Source organism: Peromyscus leucopus, chromosome 12 (assembly GCF_004664715.2).
Source record: "Peromyscus leucopus breed LL Stock chromosome 12, UCI_PerLeu_2.1, whole genome shotgun sequence".
In the NCBI taxonomy this organism is placed as follows: Eukaryota; Metazoa; Chordata; class Mammalia; order Rodentia; family Cricetidae; genus Peromyscus; species Peromyscus leucopus.
The window spans coordinates 50152876-50176570 of NC_051073.1; the positions used below are offsets into that span (position 1 = coordinate 50152876).

At 40.3% G+C, this 23695-nt stretch overlaps 1 protein-coding gene across 2 annotated transcripts in view; it reads left to right on the plus strand.

The window, feature by feature from the left end:
* Cd96 (CD96 molecule) overlaps window positions 1-23695 on the plus strand; it is a 78432-nt gene that overhangs the window by 41809 nt on the left and 12928 nt on the right. Inside the window, exons 7-10 of one of the 2 annotated variants that reach the window (XM_028872134.2) lie at window positions 952-1140; window positions 5607-5699; window positions 17037-17105; window positions 17544-17615. In XM_028872134.2, coding sequence (XP_028727967.1) covers window positions 952-1140; window positions 5607-5699; window positions 17037-17105; window positions 17544-17615 — 423 coding nt within the window. The remainder of the gene's footprint in view (window positions 1-951; window positions 1141-5606; window positions 5700-17036; window positions 17106-17543; window positions 17616-23695) is intronic. The other variant, XM_037209731.1, reaches the window with a different exon arrangement.

Consider the following 23695-nt stretch of genomic DNA (forward strand, 5'->3'; position numbering starts at 1 on the left):
GACCATCCCACAGCAGCCAGGCATGTTGGCACAGGCCTGCAATCCTTGTATTTGGGAAGTAGAGGAAGGGGCATCAAGAGCTGAAGGTCAATGTTTGGCTCCATAATGACTTTGAGGCCAGCCAGAGGTACACCAGATCTGGTCTCAAAAGAAACAAAGAACCTTTAACATCAAGACTCTGTGAGAGTTCAGAGTGATCTGGCCTGTGGGGACAGATTTTTTTTTTCAGTAATTTATTGCTACAATGCATGCAATTTGGAAGTTATCCTAACCGTGACAGTTAAAAGATTCTAGAGAAGACTCAGAGGACCAGAACTGAAAATGCTTACTAATATACAACTTATTTCAGGAAAAAGATATGATATGGTATCAGAATTAGAATACACATCATCTACTACATTTATAGCAGAATGGTGTTGTTTTATAGTCTATTGATATACTTTTACTACATGATCAGAGTCTGGAGAAGGGCCTTCCCAGAGTTCAAGCCAATTCAAGTACAAATCACCAATCTTACCATTACTAAATGGCATTAATGAGTTGGAACAATCTACTCCAAGCCCTTAGACCCATAATCAGAGGCAAAACATATAACGAATGCATATTACAGCCTGATTATGGATCAGTGCCACCCAGGAGCTGGAACAATTGCCACAGGTTAAGGCCAGCTTTGTTAAAACTGGCTCTTGCTTCTCAGAAGCTAAAGGCTAACTACTTGAGAGTCTACATTACTATAAATTAGTTGTGTGGTGCAGCATAAGTCTTTACGCTCTACACAGACAGGGTGGGAGGATGATTTAAGCCATGAGTTAAAGGCCAGTCTGGGCAACAAAGGGAGACCCTCATCTCAAAACAAAGTAAAATGAAATTTTATTAGGCCGTGTCTTGGCATCCTTGTCTGGCTTATACAGAAAATGTCAGGGCTTAATCATGTTTTCATCTGTCTTGCAGGAATATACATTACGAATGATGAGAAAAAGGTTAGAAGTGGATTTCGGGAACTGAAGTCAGTTTTAACAAGGACTCGTGGTAATAGACCAGCCCAATCAAGAAACATGACCATTCGGTGTATGGCTTTGTCCCCGGGCCCCAGAAATGAAATGTGGAGTACTTCATCACAAGCCATCATGCTTTCTTTGGGTGAGTTACTTGTTGAGCAAGGTCAATAAGGCGTAGCCAAGAGTGCCACCTACTTAGAACATGAGTAATTGGAAAAGATAGGATTTTTATTATATCCACATCAGTACAATACCAGAAAGCTCTCTACATAACCCCAAATTGCTAAATTTCAAAATATTAAATAATTTGTAAGCAGAATCTGAAAATAATTTCTCCAAATAAAAAAATCAAAAGTTATTCCTTTTTCTATAAAGATTTTCTAACAGTATTTTTATTGTGATAATAACTCTTGTTTTTTGTGATAATAACTCTTTTATTTTCTTTTTGTTTCTTTGTCTTTTTTTTCCAGACAGACTTTTCAGTCTGTTGCCCGCAGTAGCCTGGAATTCAGCGTCTAGTATAAATTGGTCTCTAATCCTTGGCAATCTACTTGCTTCAGCCTCCCAAGTGCTAGAATTAGCGTCATTAGTCACCACAAACCAGCCTAATCATAACTAGCATTCTGGTTCACTTATCATCCAATGCAAACTAATAATAACACCTATGATTAATTTAAATCTAAACTATCTTGAAATTCCTGAGTCATGAACAGATTTAGGACTGGTGCATGACTCAGTACTTCTGAAAGCCTGACAGCCAAGTCCCATCCTCAGACCCCATGCAGTGGGAAAAGACAAGAGACTCTGGAAAGTTGTCCTCTGATCCTCTTGTGTGTGCTATGACATATGTGCACTCAGGAACACACACATAAATAAACAAACGCTCAAATGAATAAAAGAAAAATGGAAATATTTCATTAGTCACACAGCATGTATAATTTCACTATTTAGACATGGGTAAACCTTGCAAGCAGTAATAGCTTCAGTACCCTGGTTTGAAGTACAATATCTACATGGTGACTTTTATTACTAGAAAAAAATGATAAATTCAGCCACTCCAGTTATTGCAAAATTCGAATAACCAAATTTGCTACCATGAATCATATAAAAATAATTAAGATTTTATTATCATATAAAAATAATTGGGATTGGGGATTTAGCTCAGTGGTAGAGCGCTTGCCTAGCAAGTGCAAGGCCCTGGGTTTGGTCCTCAGCTCTGAAAAAAAAAATTAAGATTTTACTATATAAAATATGACAAGTGTCTCAGCAAATGTGGTGACAACAGAATGCCTATTTCAAAAAGGCTGTAAGGATGACTATCAAACGTGCATATTTAGTAGTACTCGGACAAAACCAAGCACGTTTGTAAATCATTCTTACAGCCCTATGGGACTATTAACCTCTTTAACTGTCATCCTATCTTCATAAAGTTCTCTATAACATATCCATAAAAGCATACTAATTTATACAGGAAGCCTGTTATACAGAACGGTTTGCATTACTGCATCTTTAAATGTAGGACCGTATATCTTAGTACAATGTCTTCCCCACTATTCAGAAGGAGGGTACCACTCCATGCTGAGTCAAAGGCAGTATCCTCCGTGACTCTACCTGCGTGCACATATTTAAATATGAAAAAGAATCACTGTCGATTTTGAGTCACTCATTCAGAAATTGGGATGGGCTTATATGAAAACAGCCTTACTCAGCCTCAGCCAACTCCCTGGAGAACGAGGACAGCTCTTTCCTAGAAGGTGACAATGGGGAGGACTGTGGTCTGGGAACAATATGAGGTTTATCATGTCTCATGTAGATTTGCCAAAGCTCAGCTTTGGCAGAATCTGAAGCCATGAGCTTAAAGACTCTGAAACCTTCCATTCTTAAACAATACTATTCCCATGTGTCCCCAAAACCACCATATTCTGATATTAAACCCATGTTTTGTTTCAAGATCAGAAAATAATGAAAACATTTAAGATAAAAAGGAATACTGATTTTCATACCCCAAACACACTATATTTCAAATTTTATAGGGAAGCTCATCTTCTTTTATAAGTTTAGACTCTGAACAAGTAGGTATATTTTAATCACCAAATGAACTTTTAGCCTTTACAATCAGATATTCAAGCTAGTAAATCTTGGAGTTTCCCAAAATCTGTTTCCCAAAACTATGGCTCCTTTTCCAGCCCCATCCAAACACAAATCATTGTGTTCTTACATCCATAAATGTGCTCATGTATTATTTGGGGGTATGGAGAAAGCCAAAAGGATATTCCTATAGCTGAACAAAGAGGAACACTAAGTATTTAAATGGAAGATTCTAGATAAATACTTCTTGCCTCATGACTTCCTACAATAAGCCAAGATTCATACTTGTGTCTGCTCACAGGGATCTTGAAAGCATAAACAGAGAATTTAATATGCACACAAATCCCCCAGAGATCTTGTTAAAATGCAGATTCTAATTCAGAAAGTCTGGAGCTCAGCTCTACATTTCTAACAAGACCCTGAGAGAAACCTCTCCCACTGGTCTGTGGGTTACAGTTTGAGAAGAGAGGGTCTCACACACCTTGGGATTGGCTTATTTCTTAGGTGGACCAGATAAGGTCTGCTACTTGTTCGAAGGAAACCTCAGAACTGACTCAGCTGTTCTGGTGGGCCAGATCCCTGGCTGCTGCTGTGGCTCTGAGAAGCTCCCTAGCCCACAACAGAGTGACTTCAGAAAGTAGAGTCCTTGGATGGGATGAAGATGCTTAGGGCCAGAAGCCCATCCCTTTTAACACATAAGGAAATGAAGGGACCTAAGTGTGCATGAGACAACCCCACTTGGTTCTACACCTGAGGGTTGGGAAATCCCTCATCCCTGTTGAGCTGTAGCCATGTCTTTTTAACAGCCTTGATTTTTATCTTGACCAAGGCAGTGTGTCTACTTTTCAGTGCAATCTGAAGCTAGACAGATGCTTTATGAGCTCATGCTGAAATCTATGTGAGATCTGGGCATGCGGCAAAGGGCTCTTTTCGGTATGCAAATCTTGTAAAATCTCCAAAATGTACTGCAAGGCTGACCCCCTCAGCTTCCAAAGATATTTGTTTATGAAATATAGCAGAATACTGCTCTAAGACAAAGACATCCATCAGTGAAAGTTCCTTACATTATATAAATCTGGGACAGAACATAACCGATACCTTCAATTCCAGGAACTGACATTTCATCTATAAATGGTTAGACAGTAAATATTTTAAGTTGTGTGGATAATATTATCTTTGTCATAATTACTCAACTCAGAAGTACAGCACAAATGCTACTATGGACAGCATATAAGCAAATTAATACAACTATATCCCAAAAGTATTTTCTTCATAAGCAAAGATGTGGGATTTGACTGTATGCATTGGCTTACAACCTCTGTAAAATCATTCCACAGAAAAAGCCATGCAAGCATTTATCTTGCAGACCCATACTTCATCTTCATAGCATATTGTTTTAGAAGAGGGTGATTATTATCTAAGAGCAGTCAAATAGATACTAAAGGTTGGTCTTTCTGCCAATTTTATATACACTACAGCATTCCCATTTATCGATATCTTCAAATACAGTGAGGAACGAAACCAGTTTTTCTTTGGAGAGGCATGACCCATGAATAAAAGTGCCAAGACCCTTGCTAACATTAACATCAAGGGAAGGGGATATATCATGAAAGTCCCCTAGGACTCCCTCATTTTAAAAAGTTTTGGCCTGGCGGTGGTGGCACACATCTTTAATCCCAGCACTCAGGAGGCAGAGCCAAGCGGATCTCTGTGAGTTTGAGACCAGTCTGGGCTACCAAGTAAGTTCCAGGAAAGGCGCAAAGCTACACAGAGAAACCCTGTCTTAAAAAACCAAACAAAAAAAAAGTTTCATATGATGAAGATTGAAAATGAGAAAATGTCATGACACAACACAAAGACTAAAACGTCTTCACGAGTGAACTACACTTGGGCTGAAACACCTGCCTTTTGGATAGAATCATGTGTGTGGTTCATGAGAGACGGAAAAATAATGGTCAACATCAAGATATAAAGTTGGGAGTATGACAAGGCACCAATTATGATGTCATTTGAAGACTTTGGATTCATTGTAAGTGGTGTGCAAGAATAGTCTGATTATTTTGTTAATCTAATGACTCTTCCTAAACAGTGATGTTGTGTCTAGAAAACCCACAAAAATCTTCCAGGCTCAAAAATTAACTAACCACATTTAATCTATATTTTTCTGAAGTCAATCAATCCTCCTTATGTTTGTAATTGAAAAAAAAATTCTTTCAGGGGCAGGAGATATGGCTCAGTGGTTAAGATACGCTGATCTTCTAGAGGACCTGAGGTTAATTCCCAGCACACATGTGGCGAAATACAACCATCTGTGTGACTCCAGTTCTAGGAGATCCTGTACCCTCATCTGCTCTCTAGTTCCACACCTCTTCTACTCCAGCACATCTCACCACCTGGTCCATAGCAAGTCCTCAATACCAATTTGCTAGATAATGAATAGATAAAATATGTTTAGACCTGAATTAATATTTTTTTCTTACAATATTTTATCCATTATAATTATCTACCTTGCACTTTCAGATTCGGTGAATGTCCCAGTGGAACATCTAGCCAGTGGAACAGGATTTACCCTGGGCACACAACCTTTTCCAGATGACAAGGTGTCTCCTACAAGTAAGAATGTTTTCACACTACTTTTAATTTACATAACCCGTTAATCCTCCAATTAATAGTAGACTTGCGTGACTCATGCCCTTCCTTGCTATGACATTTGAAATAAACCAACGTGTTGTCCTCGTAGTTACCAGGAGCTAAAACACTTGATGCTGTGGGAAAATTGAAGTCAGTAAATATTCAGTGAGGAATTTAAATTCTGTGTTCATTATTTAATAGTTAGTAAACTGACAGCCCTCCACGGCCATATTCTCACTGGGGAGCTTAAAAAATAATGGTTGCAACTGGGGATACTGTGGGTCTAAAATAGTCAGAGCATTTTATGTTTGAATTTGTCTGGCCTCACATTAATTCACCGGGATGGCTAGTGAGTGCTGTGACTTCATCCCTTCCACCCATGGCACCATTAACAGAGGGAGCCTTTGGCCAGTGCTGCTATGGAAAAGTCATTCATGGCAGGGAGTCTCAGAGGTTGGCGTTGATGCAGACAAATCATAATCCTGACATCCATGGCTTTTGTACATTATGAAGATCCATGGTGACCTCTGATTAAAAAAAAAAGAAGAGAAAAAAGAAAAAAAAAACCTAAAATATATGTAGAGTAGAAGTATGGCTTTCATTTCACATTTAATTAAAACTATCAATTTTGCCTGAAAATGGGATAAAATGAAAGCAGTCCCCTGGCATGAACAATTGCTTTAGCTGGTAGCCTTTTGCATTTCGCCTGCAGTCACTGTCACAGACAGCTACTTTGCAGAAAGTGAGAAGTAGATGGCAGGTGAGAAATGCCTGCAAATCATCCACCGGAAGTTTCACATCCAGGTGACTGGTTCTTGTTCTTGGTGCTCTGCAACACTGTTTATATCACTGCTCCTCCCCTGCTCCTCCTCCCCTTCCTCTTTGTCCTCACCCTCCTCTTCCTTGTTTTTCAAGCTACTACTTTCAAAGACTATGGTTTCACCCATAAACTACAACCGGCTGGGGCATTTTCACTCAGCAAACATCAGTATATTCAATAATAATAATAATAATAATAATAATAATAATAATAATAATAGAAATCTTAAACCTCTGCAGTGTCCTGTGTATTGTTTGTACTTTACTATGTGAAAAATTTACTTTGATCCTTAATGAGTTATAAAACATTTCAAATAGTTTCAGGAGCCTGGAATCCAGGAGCAGCGTAGCTGGATAACGCTAAGGATTTTAATGCAGTGAGGTTGAGTCATTGCCCTGAGCTCCAGTCACCTGAAAGACTGGTTGGAGTAGAAGCATGTGCATCTGAACTCAAGCATGCTCTCAAAACAGGATGCCTCAGTGCTCCCGGCATGGGCCTCTTAGTAGGACTGCATCCAATATGGCGGCCAGCTTCCCCTTGACAAAGTACTTCAAGAAATAATGGCTACAGAATAGTACTCTTTTAATGCCATTCTCTCTCACACTGCGGGTCACCTCTGCTTTGTTCTATTCATTAGAAACAAGTATATTCTCAGAGCAAAGGCTGAGGTTTCATCTTTTGAAGGGAAGAGTAGGAATTGTGAACAAATATACGTCACCGTGCTGTATCATTTGAAATGCTTTTAAATTAAATGATGAGTTGTTTGTCCTTCTTTGTTATTTTATTCATAGTGGAGCACACAAATATCCTTTTCCTTGTTCCAGACAGGACACTGAGACACTGAGAGTGAACAAGATCACTAGTGGTAACAGAGGCTGTATTTGCGCCAGTCTGCTGACTCTGAATCTAGTTCTTATCAGATAACGCTTTCCCCAATCAGTCTAGACACTTAAAGAGACCAGACTATATTTATTTTCTCTTCTAACACATACCTAGGTAGTCATAAATATGAGCTGAATAGCTTAACAAATAAAAAAATTGACAGAATATTGTACTTTGAAATGTCATTTACCTATAATATTGTAAGTATATAATATTATATATAATAACCCTATGGTATTAACCAATAATGTCAATTTTATTCTGCCTTCAAAAGCTTTGAAGCCTGTATGAGAGAGATGACATATACATATACCATAATGATTCAAAGCAAGAAACTGAAAGGGGTATATCCTGTGGAATAGAAATGTCCAGGGAAGATGGGTCAGGAAGTGCCATGCTTCATGTTATCAATGGTTCCTATTGGTTCAGGTGATCAAAGATGTTTCCAAGGGAAGAGAGAGAGAGAGAGAGAGAGAGAGAGAGAGAGAGAGAGAGAGAGAGAGAATCTCATGTGTACCATATTCGTTTTGCTTGATGAAGACTTTGAAAAATGTCTTAGAGAAAATGACATGAGCAATTATGTTTGTGATCACTGAGAAAGTATCCGTACATAAGCTTGATCTAGGAGACAGAATCATATATCAGAGAGCGAAGGAAGGAGACAGGAGAAAACACACCAAAGCACATTGAGTCCAACCACAACTTTCAATATCTGTGGTGGTTTGAAAGAAAGTGGCCCCAAAGGGAGTGGCAATATTAAGAGGCGTGGCCTTGTTGTAATACATGTGATCTTGTTGGAGGAAGTGTGTCACTGTGGAGGCAGGCTTTGAGGTATCATACATGCTCAGACCACACCCAGTGAGACAGACCACTTTTTGTTGCCTCCAAGTCAAGATGTAGGACACTCAGCTACTTCTCCAGCACCATGTCTGCCTGCACACCACCGTGTCACATCATGATGATAATAGGACTAAACTCTGAAAATGTAAGCCACCCCAAATAATTTTTTTCCTTTATAAGAGTTGTAGTCAGATGTCTCTTCACAGCAATAGAAATCCCAACTAGGCAGAGCCAGGCGGATCTCTGTGAGTTCGAGGCCAGCCTGGGCTACCAAGTGAGCTCCAGGAAAGGCGCAAAGCTACACAGAGAAACCCTGTCTCGAAAAACCAAAAAAAAAAAAAAAAAAAAAAAAAAAAAAAGAAATCCCAACTAAGACAGTATCTTAGGAAATGGAACATGCCCTCACTAAACAGGTTTTTTTTTTTTTTTAAGAAGAATGTAAGTATATTTTAATTTAAAATGTATTTTAAAAAAGAAAATAAATTAATTCATTCACCAATTATTACTAGCATCAAGTGTTCTTCTAGATGCTGGCAAAATGGCAATAAACAAAACAGAAAAACACCCTCATAGCATTTACATCCTGACAACAATTCCTTCTAGTTGAATCATTTGTGGAGTTAGCCTACATGTTAAGTGCTACATTGGACCAAATACCACTTACATCTGTGAAGAAACATAAAACAGAAAATACAGAGCTTCCATTTTAACCGAGAAGGCACAAAAAACTTATTTGTATGCAATGTATGTGTGTGTGGTGGTGGTGGTGGTGGGGTTCCTAGTAAAGTGATGTAACTGAGAAGTTTCTGGAGAATCCAGGCCCTCCTTAAAGTAAGATACCACCACTTCATGGACCTGAGAACTTCCTTAGATCACAGTTTAATCATTTACCCTCCCCACACTGAAGGAACATTTGGTAGTGTCCAGACAGATTTGGGGTTGTCCCAGTAAGGTGGGGAGGTGTCACCAGATCCAGTGAATAGAGGGGAAGGCTTCTCCCAAATATTGCGTAACAAAAGATGGCAGAGATCTCATCATAAAGCAATGTTTAGTTCAAAATGTTAACTGTGCCGAGTCTGAGAAACCCGGCTTTAGGTCAGACTTGGGTATAATTAGGACAAATGGTTTTTGCTCTATAAAATCCAACTGAGAGCTCATCAAGATGGTAACTACAGATTATGTCTGAAACAATTTTCTGCCTGGTTATTATATGCCAAAGAGACTGTGCTTAAATCAATAACTGGCAAACATACCTAAATTAAACTTATCTGACTGGCCCAGTCATTGAATTACTATAGAGAAACCCCCACTTAATCTTAGTAACCCAAAGGATCATTGTAAAAATCTCATCATTGCTGACTCAGAATCTGGTGGGAACCACCTTTGGAGGTTCTTTCCAGAAAGGAATCCAGATGCAGCATGACTCAGAAATCAACTTCAGAAGGCTGGGCTTCACTCTAAACTCTAAGATGCAAAGAGACATGCAATTCAATCAGCATTGCAAAGCTCCATGTCTGCCTGCAATCATACACTCCTCACTCTTGTATTCAATGAACGGTGAATTTTAAAATGAATGTAGGGGGTCACGGGTGCAATACGCTTTAATTCCAGAAGAAGAACTTCATAGCTCAAACCAAGCAAGAGCCACCCAGGGAAGTCTCCTTCAACTCCATGAGAGCCCATTAAAGTGTGCTAAGTACCAACTTCTCAGTGTTGTTCCAGGGGAAGATGGGAAGCTGACAGCTAAAACCCAGGTGTAGCAATCAGAGACACCTGACAGCTGAGGGCGAGGCAGCATGATGTAAGGTTAGAGCTATTATTGCCCTCCGAAGAGTGCTCTCATCCCTTTAATGCATTGGCTAGAAACCAGCTACTTGTTATGGTGCCTACAACAACAGGCCACAGAGGCACCAACCCAGGCTGAGGTAATCAGTCAAGACATTTATTCATTCTACAAACAACACAACGTGCCTACAAATATACTGGGAGGGGGCGGGTTAAGGTGCCACATTACAGTGATGAGGGACTCATAGACAGTGCCTCTATTGCACAGAACTTAGAGCACTACATGTGTCTTGCCTTGATGCTCATCTCTCTGCCCACTGGACCACAGACCTGACTGTGCCTCCTGTTTTAATGTCTACAGTCGGCCCTCTGACCCAATGACATTGATTTTGATATTGAGCCCTTATCAATAACTTATCTGGATTTCACAGTCTGATTTCCTACTCTGAATACACTGAGCAAAATACCAGGTCTAATTTGACTCCACCCCTTGGCCTGTTCCTCATGTGGTAACAGCCGTTCTTAAGAAAGTAGATGATCATGAGTGGGAGGCAGAGAGCAAAGGAATGAGTGCCCAGGGAGAGGGTGCAACAAACTAGAGACTTACAAATAGATATGTCAGGAATGGATGGAGCATGGACCTGGGAGAAGCAATATATTGGATGATATCAGAAGGGAGCCACACAGAAAAGCATCAGCAGGTCACAACACTGGGTCCTAAAGCAAGGGAGTCCCAGAGAGAGGTGAAAGGAGGTAGAGAAGGTTGGTGATGTACATGTGATGGCAACTCCATTAGTTTCTGCCATCGTCATACATATATAGAGAATGGAAAGGGACAAGGCAGAGGGAGTTAAGGTGTGGCTTAGAGGTAGAATGCTCGACGGACATATGCAGATCCCTGGGTTTTCTCTCTCCAGCATTATTACTATGACAGCAATACTCAGCGTGCCTTGCTGAGCATGCAAGCAGGGTTGAGGAAGTCTGCATGCAGAGTCTGGAAGGAAAGATGGGCTCAGCTGGAAGAAAGATGCAAAATGGATCTTGGAATTATTACCTTTTTAACAGTTTTTAAACTTTATTATTTAAAAGGTTTATTACCTATTTAAGAATTATACACTGAAATTAACCAGGCCCCAAAACTAAAATGATCATCTTAAACACAGATGTAAATACATTGAACCCATCCATGAGAAGATAAGCAGAAGTCATCACTGTTGGGGAGAGAGGTGTTATGGGGCCATATGAAGATGAGATAAACCAATGGCCTGTGGGTTTAGACTGACCTGGATGCCAGCAGTTACTGTGGCTTCTTAGTGTGTGAGGAAAAGAAAACAGGAAGCTATGTGTGGAGTGAATGGTAGCTGCAAGAGCAGGCAGCCCGAAGACTGGGTGATGTTGATTTAAAATGACCTAAGTTGACGACAGTCTCAACAAGGCATTTGTAGCAATGGAGAGTCCCATGAGAGAACACTCACCAGGATTGCCTGACTAAACATGGGGATAAAGCAGGACTTTTAGAATACTGTCACACAAGTGCCTTCCAGGGTTCTCCTAGCGATTATCTGACCATTTTTCCCCCACTGACAGAGATGTGTCAGATAGCTGACCAGTGACACTGATATTTTTTGAGTTCTCTCAGTGTATCTGGGATTATTCTAAACTATAAATATATCGCTTCATTTCATTCTGCTAATAGCACAAACTTGGAGTATTATTACCCCCCCCCACACACACACACACTTTACAGGGAAGAATATTGGGGCACAAAGAGATTAAATAAAAGAAACAAAGTCATGCAGAAGGTTGACAAGCCAGAAAGGAGCCTAGATAGTCAGACTACAGCCTCTGTCAGTACTGACTTTGGCTCAACAAATGCCTCTTATGGTGGATAAATCCCTGTTCATTCGAAGTTGTTACTGCTGTTGCTCACAGAAAACGCCTGCATTAATCTTTTTTCTTCGGTGGACCAGTGGTTCCTGAGAAACTCAGTCTGCAAGAATGGAACTTGCATCTCCTTTGTTGAATGTAGATCAGAGGAAAGAGCACACTTCCATGCTTTGCCATTTCCTACAACCATTTGAATACAATCCTTGTTTTGGGTATGCCTCTACAACATCCATACAGAAACCCATCGCTCTCTTTTAGTTCTAGAAAATTCTAGGACAGCAAGGTGGTTCCGAGGGTGGAATAAGTTTTGAGAGTCAACTCTCTTCTATTTTAGTTCCCACATATTGAACTCAGGTCCCCTGGGGTGCATAGTAGGCATTTTTACCTGCGGAACAATCATGGGGACCCCGGATGATCCATTTTTAAGATTATTAACAATTATCGTGTCTACAACTATGCCACATATGTGGAGAAATCTGCCTTGCCTTCTGTTATCTTCATTGAGTTCGTCTTGAACCCCTTTCAGAGTGATAATCTAGTGGTATTCAGTCCTCTTACCTCTTCATGTAACACCTGTTAGACAAGCAGCCTCCTTTGTGACAAGAGTTTTGTGATGAGTTTAGGACATCTCCATGAGTGTCTCCTCCGTGCTAGCCTCCTCCTCCAGGCCAGGTCGGTCTCCACCTCAGTCTGACCAGTGGGAAGAACAAGACTCATTTGAATGTGTTCATACGGCCCAGATTCTCTTAAGTGCTAGTCTGCCATCTTACCACTGCCTTGAAAGGCTCTTTGTACTGCGAGGGAGCTGATGGGGAGTAAGCCCGTGTTTGTGCAGGAACTAAGTCAGAGTGGTCCAAGTACAGCCAGCAGATGCTATGATGATGGAGTGGAAGGCTGAGTGAAAACCCTGTGATATGAAAAATCATTGACTTTTCAGGCAATATCACAAGAATATAAGGAAAGTCTTGGATAAGTTAGCCTGACTTAACTACATTGTTCCGACTGAACTTGCAAATCACTTTTATTCTTGTACTTGGTTGATTACATAAGCTGGAATGGGTAGCAAAAAAAAAAATTATTTGCTCCATCATTCTCTGTTCAAATGAGCTCTGTTGAATAGTTTCTTAGCCTCTGGAAGAAATTTCAGACAAATTACTTGGCCTTTTTGGGAGTGATTTTCATATAATAAATGTCGTCTGGTCTTTTTCAGCCACTAGAACAGACGTATGTCAATAATTTAAAAGTCTTGTCACAAATGTAGTGCCGAAACTTGAGAAAGTTAACTTAGTCCAGAATTTCTCTTCTCTCCCTACTGCAAGCACGGGTCTGCCTCGGCTGCAGAGGGCTGACGTGTTTTGGCTTTGTGCTTTATGTCTGTATGAAGCAACGATGAGGAAACAGCTCGCGATGCCCTGGTCTGTCTCCACGCATTCCTCCAATTTTTGCTTCTGGCTTAGACCCTCTTTTGGGGAACATGGGGTAGGGAGAAGAGAGGGGTGAGTAAGAAGGGGCTTCCTGTAACAGGCTAGCTCTAATCTAATCTAGCCAGGTCGGGGGATGAAAAATAAAACTGGCCACCGTCACCCCATGGACACCTGGGCAGGTGTATTACAGAATTTCAAAAGGTTACCGAACTGTGGGACCTCTGACATTTCACCCATCTACCCTGTTCTCTGGGAGTCAGGTGGTCAGTCCCTGGGAAAATGAACAAAGATGTAAGCTAAGAAGCAGCTGACATAATGGCATGTGCCAGCAGCCCGAATTAACTCTTGTAGAACATTCTTCTGTCTCCTCCATTCAACCCAGACCACATGAATGTCTACAGAAACTAAAAAAAAAAAAAAAAAAGTAATTCTTTCTTTTTAGTGAGAAGTACTGAAATAGTTAAAATGAAATGGACTGGAAGGTTTTAAACCTCATCTAACCTCATAGAAGGTTCTGAGCTAGTATAAACAAAACAAATTAGATGAAGTGGTTGCTTGGTTTTTTCCTGGAAACCACAATCATGATGATGTATGTCTGAACACTTGCAAAATTTAATAACAGTAAGTCTTCACATTGAAGGAAAACTAAACAGCCAGGAAACATAGCAACCAACTCTCTATCATTTGGGTTTTCATACCTTTTGCCTATAGAGTACGTCATAATATAAAATCAATTATTGAAAATCAAGAGGTTTTAGTGCGCTGGGAGGCAGACTTAGCCTTGAAATTGAATCAACCAAAGTCAACTTCTCCATTCCCATGCTGAGAAATATGACCAATGTGAATGTTTCAGAAAATGCAAATAAAATTCTTTTTAAAATTCTCTACTGAATGTTGAGACAGTGAGACATAATCATTTTTTAAATATAACATTTTTAAATTTTGACAATTACACACATACATATATATACATACAATTTTGATCATATCTACCCCTTACTCCTCCCCACAACTCCCCCAAGAGCTCCTCCTTACTCCTCACCCCTTCCCAACACTGTGTCCTCTTTTTTTTTTCTCCATATGAGTCAACTGATTGCAGTTTATGTATTCCCGCCATCCCCTGAAGCCTGGTCACCCTACCAAGGGCCACATCTTTAAAGAAAACTGACTTTCCATTCTCAGTAAGCCACCGATGGTCAACCTCAGCTAGAGGTGAAGGCTTAGAGGCCCTGCACCTCCGTGTGCAGGTGCTGGCTGCCTTGATCTTGTGCCGCCAGCCACAGCTGCTCTGAGCTCACAAATGCAACGGTCCTGTTACCCAACACCAGCTCCTACAGTGGCACAGTCTCCATCTCAAACTCAAAGCCTTGAGAAAGAAACAATGTGGACACCAGTAGCCTGCGTTTGGTCCCTGCTCTCCTGTCGCTGTGGACACTGGGGATGTGCCTTTCAACTGTCTCACAATCAGATCAGAACCACACAGAGGAAAAACCAAGCACTCCTGAGGAGTAAAGATTCAACCCTGGGGTAGGCAGGTGTTATAAGCTTACTAAGCCACAGAGTGTGGGGAAGTTTCTACCTGTCCTTCCCTGGTCCAGTTCTCCCATGACATGCCTGGTCTATATGTTGTCATGTCTGGGTTCCTTGTTTAATTATCTATCTCCTCCATGTCTCTTCTAATTATTCAGGTCTCCTTCATGAATGAAGGCTGTAGAGGAGTAATATTCCAAATTTGAAGTTTAGTGCCTAAGGGAGACAAGATAAGAGCGCCTGCAGGGGGTTGACTATAACTGTTAAAATGTGGTCCTAGCATGTGAGCGGACCTCAGTCCTGAGCCATGGTGTAAAACCAGCATGAAGGAGAGTGGATAGAAACCAGTTATTTTCCCAAATGGATTCAACTCTACTTCTCTGTGATTAATAAGGGTCCCTAGTAAACGATTCATTCTTTCAATGACCTATGCAAAGTTGACCAAGCACAACAACAGAAACCCAGCAGAAGGCCAATAAACCTGAAACCATGTTGTGTTCCCTGGAGATAGAGGCCAGGTTTTGAGGATTCTTTGTTTCCTAGGGCTCATGTGTTCTAAGCCCTTAACAAATACCATAGTTTTGCCTGTGAATGGATGTTGAGTTCTGAATGAATTCAGAAACATTAGCACAAGTCAGTACACATGACTGACCTGAGGTCCTTCCCACCCCAGGTCTTCCCTTTCTGATGTTGCTGCCTATTCAAATTTCTAAGTAGCATAAAGCATCTCCTAAGAGCTCCCCCTGTAGGTAACAGTTTATATGTAGTGATACATGACATCACATCTCTTTCAACTTCACTATCAGGCTGTATTGCAGAAACGTTTGCTGTGGACATCTCTGTATATGAACCACTTGTAAACTATGCACCAGTTTATTAATTTAGCATACACATTTTTTTTCAAAAATATCATTATCCATGTTCTCCAGTTAGGAATTTTTCCAGGGCTGGAGAGATGGCTCAGTGGTTAAAAGACTTTTCCTAAAATTGAGGCACTCAGGAAGCTGGGACACAGTTCTCCTCCCACAGCAGCATGTGGAAACACAACCCACTTCTATCATGCTGCAAGGATGTCGTTAAGGACATTGTACAACTTCCATAGCGTTCATCGTACGAGAACTTGGAAAATCTTTTTCTCAATTATGATAAAAAGAATAACTCTCCAAATCTGACTTACTTTTTCTTTTACTACACATCAATCAAATACTATACATTGTTTCTTTTCTAACATTTGCCCTAGAAAATTCAGCAAATGTGGGACTCCATCTGCTAAGGGAACAAAATACCAGTCATGCATATTATAGCTTATCCCTGTTCTTGTTTCAACAGAACTCACCTTTTTGTGTTTCCTCTGTCAGTATTTTTTTCTTTTTATTCACTGTTTTATTTCTTTTGCCGCATATTTCCGTAAGGCACCTTAGGTATGTTTGGGAACAAAGGAGAAATACGCACAACCAAAATATATTAAAGATGTGTCTCTCAAGGAGATGCAGACATGGTTTCAGCAGAGTGCGGCTGGATATTCTTCTTCCTTCACCGGCCTTGCCTCCTCCCTAAAGAAGCATTCACATTTGAAGTGAATGGGAAACACATTTTCTTTTGTGGCAGGGGAGACCAAAAGGAAGAGAGAGGATGTGTTGTAAACATGGAGATGGCTTTGTGAGCTAAGAAGGAAATAAATATGAAACCATAGTATATGGAAATATACTCTTAGGAAAATTCATTGTAAGCTAAGAATCAAAATAAATATAAAACAATAGTTAGCATGTGAAAATATTTTATCCTTATGAAAATTCCCTGGAAGGTAAATTTCATGAAGACAGAAACCTTGATTTCACTTATTACTACAAAGCTAGCACCTAGGATGGTGTTCGGTACAAAGTAGATATTGAATCAATATATGTTTCAGAGAGTGAATATAATAGATTTGAATTTAGGAGAACTGTGTTAGCAGCAAATGAATGATATGAATATTTATTGTGCAACCATAAGTATATACTCCTCTGTTCAGTGTTCTTTTTCATGTTTAAAATTGAATCATTAGATTATGTGTCTACTTAGATTCCTCCCAAGGACTCTCTTGTTTAGGGTCATCATTAAACATGTGATATCAATACTTATAGCAATTTGGAAATTTTGTTTTTAAAATAGGATATCCAGCTATGTCTTCAATGGCCATTGCAGATGGGGATGTGTCAACATCAGATACAACTCCTCAAGGTGAGTACGGCAGGGCTTTCTTCCTGTGCTTTACATTCAGCAACTCATACATCTTATTGTTATTTCTAAAACCTTGAGGTTTGGGAAAAGGCTATGTTTTCCAGTTGATTCTGAGTTACCCAGTAGTGACCATATATGGATATGATGATCACTATAGTCTTAACAGTAAACATTGATAGTATGCGTTACAATATACCTTGTCAAGGGACTTTAAGGTAATATTAAAGTAATCCAGTTACAAGGAGAGAAAAAGGAAACACACCAGTAACAAGTTGGCATTAAACGTGAAACACAGAGTGTCAACCTAAGAACAGCTAGTATCTGAGTAGGAAGGACATTTCACATGTCCCCAAAGTCACACAAATTAAAAACAAAGCAAAATTAAGTTACAGTTTTATAAGAAAAATGTTGGATTCTGAAAATAATTTTATCTTTCAGCCAGCAATTCCAGCATGACTACTAAAGGCTCTGACTATTCCCAGACGTCCAGCGGGACAGATACCAAAAACTGTTGAGTATAACCATGGGTCCCTCTGCGTCTGGCATTCATTCACCCAGCACATGTGTTGAGCAGCCACCATGTTCTGTGTTCGTAGTCATAGTTGTGAAAACTTATAAAGCATCTACCACGTTTAAAGCACTGTTGCAGGTGATTAGAATACATACATGGACAAGATCTAAGTTCCAAATTTACTGTGAGGCAAGACAGGTACACGGTAACTAATAATACAAGGAAGAAAACTCAATACACAGATATGGGAAGAGTCAAGGGCAGGAAGAAGGGGCTGCTGTGGTACCTGGAAACTGTCTTGAAAGTGAGGAGTCTAAAATAGATGTCATGGTATACACCTGCAATCCCAGCATTTGGAGAGCAGAAGAGGAGGGATCATGAGTTCCAGAACTAGCTACCCCGCTAGTTCAAGGTCATCTGCTACATAGGTAGTTCTTGAGGATATACTGCCTTCTGGAAGGAAGGGGAGGCAGAAAGGAAGGAGGAAGAGGGAAGGTGATAAATAGAATCAAACACCAGTGAAGATGTCAGGGAAAGTTCTGAATGCATGTGCAGAAAGTGCAAACTAGCCAGGATGTGTGTATCCGTAATAAAACTAAAAGAGAGTGAACTCCCAGACCTGGCTGAGGAGCTACTGACAGTTAATGGCTGCGAGGAGAGAGAGACTTGGTTTTCTCTAAGGGTGTGGTCCCTGATAGGCTGACCACATTCCAGTGGGTGATCCCACACACATGCATATATGGACAGCACTAATTAGACTCAGTGAGTTACCAAGAAAGAGAGAGGGAAAAGAAAGAAAGGAATAAAGAAAGAAAGAAAGAAAGAAAGAAAGAAAGAAAGAAAGAAAGAAAGAAAGAAAGAAAGAAAGAAAGGAGGGAAGGAGGGAGGGAGGGAGGGAGGGAGGGAGGAAGGAGGAAGGAAGGAAGGAAGGAAGGAAGGAAGGAAGGAAGGAAGGAAGGAAGGAAGGAAGGAAGGAAGGAAGGAGAGACAAAGATAGATGTGTGAGAGAGAGAGAACGAATATGAGGAGAGTCCAGAAGGAGATGGAGGAGGAAAGTAGGGAGAGACTACAAACAAAGTATGCTGTATACATGCATAAAATTCTCAAAGAATAAATTTAAATATTATATTTGTTTTAAATAGTGAGTTGAAGGCAATGTCAAGGCACCACACCACTATAACTTGGAACCATGCCCACTGCCAGGACCACCTTAGGAGACATTAACAGCCTGAGGAGGACAAATACTGCCTCTTAGTGGCAGAAGACGAATTGTTGCACAAGAGCTGCCCAGGGGAGGTGACATGGAAAACAGAGAGAACAGAAGGGAGGACATTGCTGGCCTCGGGTGCAAAACGGAATGTAACCACTGGGCTCTCGGGCACAGAGAGCACATGCATTGCAAAGCATTTAAGTTATGCATCTAAAACCTTAAAGATCATGTCCTCGCTGGCTGTCATTGTGCCACTGGAAGTCTGTGCTCAGGAAACGAGAGAGGAAAAAGAACTCATACAGGGCAGGTCTTTGTAAGATTATTTATTGCTTTTATCTCCTCAGTGGACCTCGGGCCCAAAGGTAGATTAATCATCAGCTTTAACTTATCACATACTTCCCTCATTAGCCAATGGAATATCCTCCATAATTTAACATATTTCTTTTATTAAATATACTAATAAATGATACCTGTGTTTAAACTCAGTGTCCCAAAACAAGGGGTATAAAGACAGTGCTCAGAAGGGGGGGCATTGAAGAAGAGGCACCCATAAGTGGAGTTTAGACAGAGGCCAGAGGTAGCATGTTGGGTGGTGCTGAAAAGGAAGGAACTTCTCAGCAAACTTATCTGAATTATTGATTATTTTTAAGAAAAGCATTCAAATTCTTACACTGTGCATTATACAGAAGCAAATTGCATACAGTTTAGGACCTATTTTGATTTTATAAACTTTATTATGTTAAAAAAAAAACTTACAAATAAACAAAAACCTCACACACTAAAACGAACCAGATCAAAGTCTGTGCAATTTAGTGAACTTCTTTACAGTTAGAATAAGCATCTTGATGTCAAAACACAAACATTAAAATATGTAATCAAAGTATGATTTTTTGTCCTGGCTCTAAACGGGTAATTTACATGGAATTAAGACATATGGTTCATGAGAAGACAATTTTTAAAAAAATTAAAGGAAGTTCTACTGTGGGAGAAGATATTGATCACATTATTTCACAACTGAAAGGACTCAACATCTTTACATCTGTGTATGAAGGGGCTGGGGGATGGCCCAGTGGGAACAGATGTTCGCTATGTGTAGAAACATGAGGACGTGAGTTCAGATCCCTCGCCTCCCAGCAAGAGCCAGCATAACGATGCATGCCTGTCAGCCCTGTGCTGTGGAAGGGAAGGGAGCTTAGAGACAAGAAGATTGCTGAGGCTTGTCAGCTGGCCGGCTCCAGGTTCAGTGAGGAACTGTGTCTCAAGGGCATGAGGGACAGCATGATAGAGCAGGCCACCTAGCTGACATCCTTCTGTGAGAAACAAGGCCCTCTCTGTAAATACAAACTCAAGAGACTAGAAAAGTAAAACAGCTTTTAGTATCTGGTTGGGCAGAAAGGACATCAGCACAGGGAAAAGACAAAAATGGCTGGCATGATGATTTGGCATGAGACAGACAGTGATTTTAAAGTCCCTGATCCCAAGAAATTGCTGTCCTTTTCCCCACTGGCTGGTACTCTAGTGAATTACAATCTTCACACTCTTTGAGCACCCTATTGGTTCAGGATGCGAAGTCTTATCTGATAAACATCCTGGGGCTTCAGACTGCACCCTTTTCTGATTAAGGATGCCCTGCAGTCACAAAGCAGACTGTCTGCAGCCTTCCAGCTCTCAGAATGCTGAGACTAGTCTGTGTCAGTCCCAGCTAGGGCAGGAAAGAAGTCTCATGCTTTCTGCTTATCTGTGAGTCTTTAATCAGCTAAGTACATTTTCATACTGAAAATTCACCAAAACGATTTATTGCTTACGTTTCTTTGGCTTCTGCACACATGGATACGAGTGTATGCACCTGCATGCACACATGTGCATCCACATGCATGTACCACACAAATACACAGAGAGAGAAAGAAAAGAGAGTGTGTAAAGAATGCTTACAGCTCAAAACAACAACGAAACACATGACAACAGAAAAAGCATGTAAGGAATGCTCACGACTCAACCACAAAAGCCAATAGAAAATGGAGACAGCTCCTCATTTCAAACTATGAAACATGCCTGCTTAGAAATATCTAAAAGGTTGTTCTGCCTCTCTAGGTGGCAAGAAAGGTGAATAAGGACTGAAATAAAAGTCACCTTTTCTATATTAGCTTTGCCAAGTGTTGTATTGTAATTATAACTTCCACACGTTGTTTGTGTGTGCATACATTGTTAAACTCACTTCCCGCAGCTCAGGCAGGATGTTTGAAAGCTGAACAGGGGCCAACCCCACCCAACAATATTACTCCTAGTTATAGCCCTCTCCCACAATTTACTGTATACAGGAGCAGTAAGCACAAATATCGGCAGAAAGCTCCATTTATATAGCAAAACTTAAGAATAATCTAAATGACCATGGTCAATAGAACAGATAAATTGCTGTATGCTCAAATAAAATACTATAGAGGGACAAAAGATGAGTGGAGAGTAGCCATGTGTAGTAGCATAGATAAATCTTAATCACTCCATGTTCAGTCCAAAAAAAAAATGCCAGGAGAAAACATATATTTTTAATTTCTAAAAATAAAATGTGTGGCCAGATGTGGTGGCATATACCTATAAAATTCCAGCACTGTAGAGACTTAACATTAGCCATGAGTTTGATGCCAGCATGGTTTACAAGATGAGTTCCAAGTCCATATGAGCTATAGAATAAGATTGTATATCAAAAAGTAATTAATTATAAAGAGTAAAATCTAATACATGAATTAGTTATGACATGTGATAAAAATATTGGCTATGTAAATTACAGCATTCAGAACAGTATTGTTAGAAATAATAAGAGACAGAACAAGTATGCTGTGATTTAAAACAACCCAAAATCTATGTGAATAGATAAAAGTGATACAATATTAAGAGAAGGTTGAAGATTAATTTCGAAGTGGTCTTATTAAATAAAAAAAAAAAAAAAAACACGGAGCCAGAAATAGGGGTGAAAATCTAACAGAGATCAGAGGAATCCGAACAGCCACCAGCTAACGTCCAAGCCGCAGCTTCCAAAGTGCCACGACTTGCTGTCTACCCAGGCTTTTATTGCCTTGCTGTTCTGCTCTCTCATTGGCTCTTAGCCCAGCTACCTCACTTCCTTGTCACTGCCTGTCTATACAGACCTCCAGGTCTCTATGGTTGGTACTGGGATTAAAGGTGTGTATCACCACGCTGGGCTCTGTTCCCTAGTGTGGCCTTGAACATACAGAGACCCAGACGGATTTAGGGCGTGTGCTAACATTGCATGACTTCTGTTTTTACTAATAGTGGCTGACCTTTATCCTCTGATCCTCAGATAAATTTTATTGGGGGACACAGATAAATTATCACCACAGAAGATAATAACCAATAATAGGAGGATATTGAACAGGATGAAGTATTATGAAGCCATCCAAATGTACTAAAATACTCAATGTGTCTTATATATACAAAGACACAAGTTAGAAAGGCTTTACCAAGTTGTTATAAAATTAACAAGAAAACATTAGTGACCCATAGGAAGAAAGTCCACACTTAATAGTCCACACTTATATGGTGTAATACAAAAGAGAGCTGTTTGTAATACACTGCTAAAATTCTCCACCTACCTTAGTGTCTTATCATCCTTTATTCTTTAGACTGTCCTGTAAGCAAGTGACATAAACCCTTTATGTTTACTGTACCTGTCCCTAAAGTAAAGCCTGGACAAGTCAGTGAAACACCAGTGAAAGACAGACATACCGACAAGTGAAGGAACACTTGTTGGTTATAGGATAAAAATTGTAGCATTAGAGGTAAAAGTTTATTGAGGATGTCATTGGAGAAGACAATTCCAAGATAAATTTATATTGTGCATGCGAAGTCATATTTTAATTCCCATCATAATTCTTTTTCATTGTTTGTATTTTTTTTATTATACTAGAATGTAGGGTACGAAAGAACACGAACCTAAAACTTGACCTGTTTCTCCCTGTCCTGTGTATCCCACCATCTACAACAATGGCAGACACCCAGTCTGTGCTCATCAAAGAGTGAATGAGTGAAAAGATAATTGCATGCAGATTAAGAAGATGACACAGGCAGACACACAGTAAAATGAAATGATTTACTTAATTGGAAGTTTGAAATTTATTTTCGAGGCAGTGTTTCATGTAGCCCAGGCTGGCCTCCAACTCACTATGTAGCTGAGGATGGCTAGAATTGAACTTCAGATCCTCCTGTCTCCACTTCCTGGCTTCTGGGATTACAGACACACGCCACCATACCTAGGTCTGTCTGTGTTGGCGCTGGGGATCAAACCCAGGGCTTCATGTATGTTAAGCAATCACTCTACCAAAATAAGCTACACTCTCAGCCTGTAGTCATATCTATTTACTTTGTTATATAGTATGCTGTGCCGGGGATAGGGACACAGACAGAAGAGGACGAGAGGAGGAAGGGAAAAGAATGGGAAATTCTTGCCTTCCTGTATATCAGCATGAAATAGGGCACGAAGGCTATTGATGTTTTTATCCAGATAATAATTTTCTCCACTGACGCAGTAAGTCGGATCAAGCCAAATTACAAGTATAGCAACATACCTGTTAGAAAAAAAGCAATTCCCAGATGGATTCACTGGTCTCAGAGAACGAGGTCAGAGAAGTTGAAACCCAGAGCTAAAGCGGGGAGGTTTTATAGATCTTAGGTGAGGGGTGATGACGTGCCAGCCAGGATCTGGGACTGCCCCCAAGTATGACCAAAGGCTAAGCCCGCTTAGGTAGGCTAGTCACATCAGGAAGGTGGGTAGGACTGGCTGCCAGAAATGTGGAACTGGGCTTTGGATGCCATTCCTTTGTTCAGAGTTTTTTAGTGTGGGCAGAGTTGGGGGAA